A 7546-nucleotide genomic window follows, 5' to 3' on the forward strand; every position below is an offset into this window, starting at 1 on the left:
TGAAAATTACTTAATTCTTAGGACCACAGGATTTTATGTCCTGAATGGTTAAATAAAAGAAAATTTTCAACTTTAAATGTTAGAATATCAGCTTGTTAGTTAATTGCTTTTAGCTTTCTAGAGTCAGTGAAATAGATGTTCACAAAATTTAGTTTTGTAAACTAACCATAAACAAGTTGTCAGTTGTCTCTTGTTAACTTATTTTTTGAAAATATTGTATATTTTTGAAAATAAGGAGGCAAATAATTAAAGATGATTAATTGCCAGAGACCTGGAGAAGCCATGAAATTGTGTTTTCTTCAGTTTTAAATTCTCCTCATCGGACGATGGGACGTGGTGGGGGATTGACCGCGGGAGTCGGGGGAGGGTGGGCAGGGAGAGCGATGGGAAAAGGCGGGACCGCTGTAGCTGAACAACAATAAAGAAAAGTTCCACTCATCCTGTAAGTACGCCCTTTTAGTTCTGATGCCTTTATCTTCTGGAGGAGGTAGTGTTTGTGAAGATATAAATTTAGGTCAGGGGAGAGAACTGTAGGCAAGTCAAAATTTACTCAAGTATTCTTTCAATAACTATGTTTTCCATAATGACAGCAAATTAGTTCCTTTCACCACTTGTTTGCAATCCACAGATTGACTTTATGGTAATTTTCCTTGTAACATACTCTTTTTTACCATAATAGGGATAGCTATGCTAACATTAGGGGCCATTAGATAATTTGATATTTCCATGGGAAGTAAGCGGTCTCTCCACTCTTCAGTCACTTTGGTAGGCTGGGGTACTTACTGCTCTTTAACTAGGTCTACCAGATATAGTGCACCTCTGAGAAACTGGTCAACTCCAAGTGAATTTAGGGAACGTCTAGGAAACACTGAAATTGAATTGAAATTTGAGACTGATTTAAATCTTTCCTCCAATGATTTTTTTAAAAAGGACTAAGGAGTTAGGTCTTCATGATTCTTCTATCTAAATGTAAAAGCAAACCCCCTAAGCTGGTTACATGCTTGCTAGTTCTGTTAGGCCCAGGTGTGCCAGGTCAGGGGAAGCACCTACATCTTTGTTTTGCACATAATGTTTCCATAGTAACTTATTGCTAAGACTACAACTTTCTGATTAAGAGAGCAGGTTTTAATCACTGTCTGAACTTGAAGACATACAGTTGTCTCTGAGGATTTGAGGTTGTGATTGCTGCTTTGGCCTAAGAAAATATTAAGTGAATGGTTTAAGTGAATATTAAGTGAATGATAAATATGATAGCAAACAAAATAGGCCAACTGCCCTTTGATTCAGCCTTTATAAAGAGCTTTTTGAGCACAAGTTGGAAGGTTGGAATGTGAAATTTTTATTCTGTGTATCTACTACTAAACATGATTTTATCTAGCAATCACATAATTAAATAATTTATTTACTACACATGTATAAATTTTAACTTTAGGCATTTATCTCTTAAGTTCCAGATGTTGTACAGAACATAGAGTGTGTGGCAACTAGCTGGCAGTCCGCTTTAGTGAAGTGGGACCCACCCAAAAAGGCTAATGGAATAATTGTTCATTATCTGATAACTGCTGAAAGAAATTCTACTAAAGTTCCTCCCCAAGATCACATGTATACTTTCACGAAACTTCTTGCCAATACCTCGTATGTCTTTAAAATAAGAGCTTCAACTTCAGCTGGTGAAGGCGATGAAAGTACTTGCAACATCAGCACTCTACCTGAAACAGGTAATTTACCTGAAAGAAATAGCTAATCTGAAACAGGTAACTAATCTGAAACAGGCGACTATTCATGGATTGTATCATACATTTGTCAAGACCTCGTATAATCTTTGTTGCACATTTATGAAAGAGATATTTAAAAATGTAAGACATACTTTTTTATCACATGTGTTAATAGAGTACCAGGTGTACTGTACATTGACTTCTCTTTGGGAGTTTTAAAGGGGGAAAAAGAGAGAAAATATGCTTTATAATATTTCCACAAATATCTCTCTTTTACTATCCAGACTCCAAACTTACTGAATTATGCTTTGTTATAATTTAAAATAAGGAATTAACATGTAAACTTTTGGATATCTTTTTTTCTTAATTGATTTTATGGAGTTTTAGATGCTTCTTTGAATTCTGTGGCTACAGTGTCAGACTCTCATATATTTCCTTCTCTATATGCCAGCCTTTGTCTTTTATATCATTTGAATAAAAATATCCAAGTCATTAAGTCCTAGTCTACAAAGAACATTCTCATTCTCCCTAAAACTGGTCCATTCTGTGTCATAATCTCCTTCCTCTATGGTCTCCAACATTGAACCTGCTCATATGAATGAAAACCTGCTTCCTTCCTGGTAACATTACTTCCCTGGAGGTCCTTCCTGATGGGGACCGTGGGCATTGGCATAATTAGTTACATCTGGCACATCCAGAGCCTTCACCTTAGAAACATCTTTTAACCCTTCCCTTGTTTGAAATCAGCATCACTCAGTTTTACTTCACTTTTCTACCCTTGAAGCTGTAAACAGCAGAACTTCCAGACATGGGTACCTTCCCCCTGACTTCTGCATCCCGATCAGCTTTCTTTCCTTCTCATCCTTCCAATGCAGTATCTTTTCAGGCTTCATTATTCTCTCTGTTTAGCTGGAATGGACACATTTCAACAACACCTTTCTTGTGATCCTTAGATCTCCAACCATGTAATTGTGACTCATCTTCCAGTAGACTCCCAACTCTAAGATGACTCTACAGTTTGTTTTCACCAAGTCCTGGATGACAAATAGTGCTAGGAAAAAAAAAAACCCTGAAATCGCTCTACCTTGTTCAGCTATATATTTACCTTCTCTAAGTCTCCCAGCTGCTCCACAATCTCCTGTACATCCCTTGTTTATACTCCATCAGTTTTCCATAGGAAAATTCTGACCATAGTCTATTCCCAGTATCATCCAATTTGAAATTATCGCTGATTTTACTAATAATATGAAAGATACTGATTTGCTGTCTTTCAAATTTTAACCGTATCTTTATTTACACCTCCAGATACTCTCTCTCAGTGATGTCATTGTCTTCCTCTTTTCAGGAATCTAGCTGCTCATTTTCGTTTCAATCTCATATCTCTTCTAGAACATCACTTCATAAATTTAATCTACTTTCTTCTGCATTTCACCCTTCATCCCCTCTTGTGCATGCATGCACATCTCTTCTCTCTCTCTCTCTCTCTCTCTCTCCTTTTCACACACATACAGTTAGAAAATTTCAAGTGAGGACCAAGTTTGTTTATCAACCCCAAACATATTCAAAATGGAACTTACATTGCATGAATTCTCCTTTTTTAAAAATTGTTGCTCAAGTACAGCCGTCTCCATTTTATCACCCCCACATCCTCCCCCCACCCCCATTTCTCACCCTGAATCCTTCCCCACTTTGGCTTTGTCCATGGGTCCTTTATACATGTTCTTTGATTCGATGCTCCCCTTCCTTTTCCCATTACTCTCCTCCCTCCTTCCCTCTCGTTACTGTGGTTTCTTTTTTTCTTTCAATGTTGCTGGTTATATTTTCCTTGCTTGTTTGTTTTGTTGATTAGGTTCCACTTATAGGTGAGATCATATGGTATTTGTCTTTCACTGCCTGGCTTATTTTGCTTAGCATAATGCTCTCCAGTTCCATTCATGCCGTTGCTAAGGATAGTAACTCTTTCTTTCATTCTGCTGCAGTGTATTCCATTGTGTAAATGTACCATAATTTTTTGATCCAATCATCTACTGATGGACACTTAGATTGATTCCAACACTTGGCTATTGTAAACCGTGCTGCTCTGAACATAGGGGTGCATAGGTTCTTTTGAATTGGCGTTTCAGGATTCTAAGGTACAGTCCCAGCAGTGGAAACACTGGGTCAAAAGGCAGTTCCATTTTTAGCTTTTTGAGGAAATTCCAAACTGTTTTCCACAGTGGCTGCACCAGTCTGCATTCCCACCAACAATATCCTAGAGTTCCCTTTTCTCCGCAACCTCGCCAGCACTTGTTTGCTGGTTTGTTTCTGATGACCATTCTGACTGGTGTGAAATGGTATCTCACTGTGATTTTAATTTGCATTTCTCTAATGGTTAGTGATGCTAAGCATCCTGTCATATGTCTCTTGACCCTGTGTATGTCCTCCTTGGTGAAGTGTCTGTTCAGGTCCTTTGTCCATTTTCTAATTGGATTGTTTGTCTTCCTGGAGTTGAGTCATATGAGTTCTTTATATATTTTGGAGCTCATACCCTTGTCCGAAGTATCATTGGCAAATATATGTTCCCATAAGGTTGGTTCCCTTTTCATTTTGCTGATGTTTCCTTTAGCCATGCAGAAGCTTTTTATTTTGATGACGTCCCATTTGTTTATTCTTTCCTTTATGTCCCTTGCTCTAGGGGACATATTGGTAAAATATTGCTGTGTGGAATATCTGAGATTTTCCTGCCTATGTTCTCCTTTTCTTTCTTACTTTTTTTATACCTGTTCTTTAGAATCAGTTGGACACCACACCTTATATACTTATGTGATTTATTTTTTCCTTTCTCCTACATGTACTTAGATCTTACCACTTCAGCTGCTGCATGACTCTACAGTTTTCCCCTTCTCCAACTTGACTGCCTCCATTTTGTAACAGACCTCTGTCATTTCTTTTTTTTAGTATATATTATTGATTATGCTATTACAGTTGTACCATTTTTTTCTCCTCTTTATTTCCCTCGATCCTTTATATCCCCTCCCACCAGCATTCTCCCCCCAACCTTAGTTCAGGTCCATGGGTCGTATATATAAGTTCTTTGGCTTCTCCATTTCCTATACTGTTCTTAACCTCCCCTTGTCTATTTTGGACTTACTATTTATGCTTCTTATTCCCTGTGCCCTTTCCCCCATTCTCCCCACTCCCTGTCCCTGCTGATAACCCTACATGTGATCTCCATTTCTGTGATTCTCTTCCTGTTCTAGTTGTTTGCTTAGTTTGTTTTTGTTTTTGTTTTTAGGCTCAGTTGTTGATAGTTGTGAGTTTGTTGTAATTTTACTTAGTTTTGTTCTTTTTTTCTTAGTTTTGTTATTCTTTTTCTCAGATAAGCCCCTTTAACATTTCATATAATAAAGGCTTAGTAATGGTGAACTCCTTCAACTTTTCCTTATCTGGGAAGCATATTATCTGCCCTTCCATTCTAAATGATAGCTTTGTTGTAGAGTAATCTTGGATGTAGGTCCTTCTCTTTCATGACTTTGAATGCTTTTTTCCAGCCCCTTTCTTGCCTGTAAGGTTTCTTTTGAGAAATTAGCTGATAGTCTTATGAGCACTCCTTTGTAGGTAACTATCTTCTTTTCTCTTGCTGCTTTCAAGATTCTCTCTGCATCTTTAACCTTAGGTAATGTAATTATGACTTACCTTTGTGTATGCTTCCCTGGGTCCAACTTCTTTGGGACTCTCTGAGCTTCTTGAATCTCCTGGAAGACTATTTCCTTAGCCAGATTGGGGAAGTTCTCCTTAATTATTTTTCAAATATGTTTTCAATTTCTTGCTCTTCTTCTTCTCCTTCTGGCACCCCTATGATTTGGATGATGGAACGTTTAAAGTTGTCCCAGAGGTTCCGAAGCCTCTCCTCATTTTTTTGGATTCTTCCTTCTTCTTTCTGTTCAGGTTGAATGTCTATTTCTTCCTTTGGCTCCAAGTCATTGATTTGAGTCCCAGTTTCCTTGCCTTTACTGTTTGTTCCCTGTATATTTTTCTTTATTTCACTTTGCATAGCCTTCACTTTCTCCTCTATTTTGTGACCATACTCAGCCATTTCTGTGTGCATCTTGATTACTAGTGTTTTGAACTGTGCACCTGATAGGTTGGCTCTCTCTTTGTTGCTTAGTTGTTTTTTTGTAGTTTTCATCTGTTCTTTCATTTGGGCCATATTTCTTTGTCTCGGTGCATCTGTTATGTTGTAAGGAGAAGTGCCTTAGGTATTCACCAGGGTGAGGCAACCCACATGGCTGTGTTGTGGTACAGTGTGTGGGGGAGGGGTCAGAGAGGGAACAATGCTACTTGTATAGCTCTCATCTGGCTTTCAGTCCTTTTCCCCACTACCCACAGGCAAATTGGGCCCCCCCAGGTACTGATTCTCGCGTGGGTGGGTGTGTGTACATTCTGGGACCCTGTGGGTCTCTCCAATAAACTGTCCTGTGAGGCTGAGAGTTTCTCCTGCCGCTGCTAACCCCACAGGTTTTTACCTCCAGAGGTTCTGAGGCTTTCTTTTACTGCACTGGAACCCAGGGTTGTGCGGTCTGTCTTGCTCCCCAGTTGTTCCTCCTGGTTTATCCGCATGCAAATGCGGGACTGCCTGATTCTCCAGCTACCTTGCGATGTGTCCTCTCTGCCCTGGCTGCCTGTCTCCTCCTCTCCTGCCAGTCTGGATGAATGTTTCTTCTTTAACTCCTTGGTTGTCGGACCTCCATACAGTTAGATTTTCTGGCAGTTCTGGTTGTTTTTTGTTTTTAAATTTGTTGTTGTCCTTCTTTTGATTGCGTGAGGAGCCAAAGAATATCTACCTACACCTCCATCTTGGCCAGAAGTTCTGCTTCTTGTAATAATACCCAAAAATATCCTTATCACCCATAACTCATCCAAAGCGCCTGTCAGTCTCATCTTCCTACCCACTTACTTTGATTAAATTGGCTCCAGTATATAATACAGAGCACTTCCATGTTGGCAGTTGAAGTTAATTATCTAAAGGATGAGAATTAGATGTGTAAGATTTGGGTATCTGAAGCATAGAGATGATAATGAAAGGCACAATATGTAGGAGTTGGCCCAGAACACTACCAATGTTTTACTCATTCTCATTGCTACAAAATACATCCCAGAATTCACCACCAGTTAGAACCTGGCTTCTGTCTAGCTTTCCATCCTTATGTCCATCTGCCAATTCTGTTCATATAGCTGATGCCTCTAGCCAAACTTCATTTACTCAGCACATTAAATTTCATGTATTTCATTCAAAAGCACTTATTAAGTACTGCTTTGAACTAATCATTGTTCAGATTCTCTTCTTTAAACATACTCAACATTGTTTTCACCATCAGATTGCATTGCTTCTTATACCTAGGTTGTCCTTCTTCCTTCATATGTTACACAAAATTGAATTGATTCTTAAAAGCTCAGCTTCAATTTTTTTTTTTAAGTCTTCAGTGGTATGTGAAGCTTTAACGTTACAGATCTCTGTACTTCACCCCAGACTTGCTGAATCATAGCCTCAAAAATTAAAGCCCAAGAATATGAACTTTTAAGCATCTTTCCAGGTGATCTGATGCTCTGTACATTTTGGGAAGTACTGGAATAGATTACCCAGGAACTCTGAAGGCAGGTGATGTGTAGCAGTGAGGACAGGCAAACAATGTCAGCAAAGTCCAGAGAAGACTGACATGCGTTTCTCAGTGGGTGGGCAGCTGATCATTGCTGTGCACAGTCTGGGAGAAGAAAATGTGTTCAAATCCAGGCAGGTGGTCTGCATTGGGGTGGTCTAGTACCAGGTAATGGTCTTGGTCATTGGACAGGAG

General features: G+C 39.0%; 1 protein-coding gene across 1 annotated transcript in view; it reads left to right on the forward strand.

The window, feature by feature from the left end:
- The window catches only part of PTPRQ (protein tyrosine phosphatase receptor type Q), a 204787-nt gene that overhangs the window by 75288 nt on the left and 121953 nt on the right, over positions 1-7546 (forward strand). The window contains exon 25 of the mRNA XM_054580156.1: positions 1449-1718. Coding sequence (XP_054436131.1) covers positions 1449-1718 — 270 coding nt within the window. The remainder of the gene's footprint in view (positions 1-1448; positions 1719-7546) is intronic.

This window comes from Pteronotus mesoamericanus, unplaced genomic scaffold (assembly GCF_021234165.1).
Source record: "Pteronotus mesoamericanus isolate MK-2021 breed Mesoamerican mustached bat unplaced genomic scaffold, CSHL_Meso_final contig_56, whole genome shotgun sequence".
Lineage (NCBI taxonomy): Eukaryota > Metazoa > Chordata > Mammalia > Chiroptera > Mormoopidae > Pteronotus > Pteronotus mesoamericanus.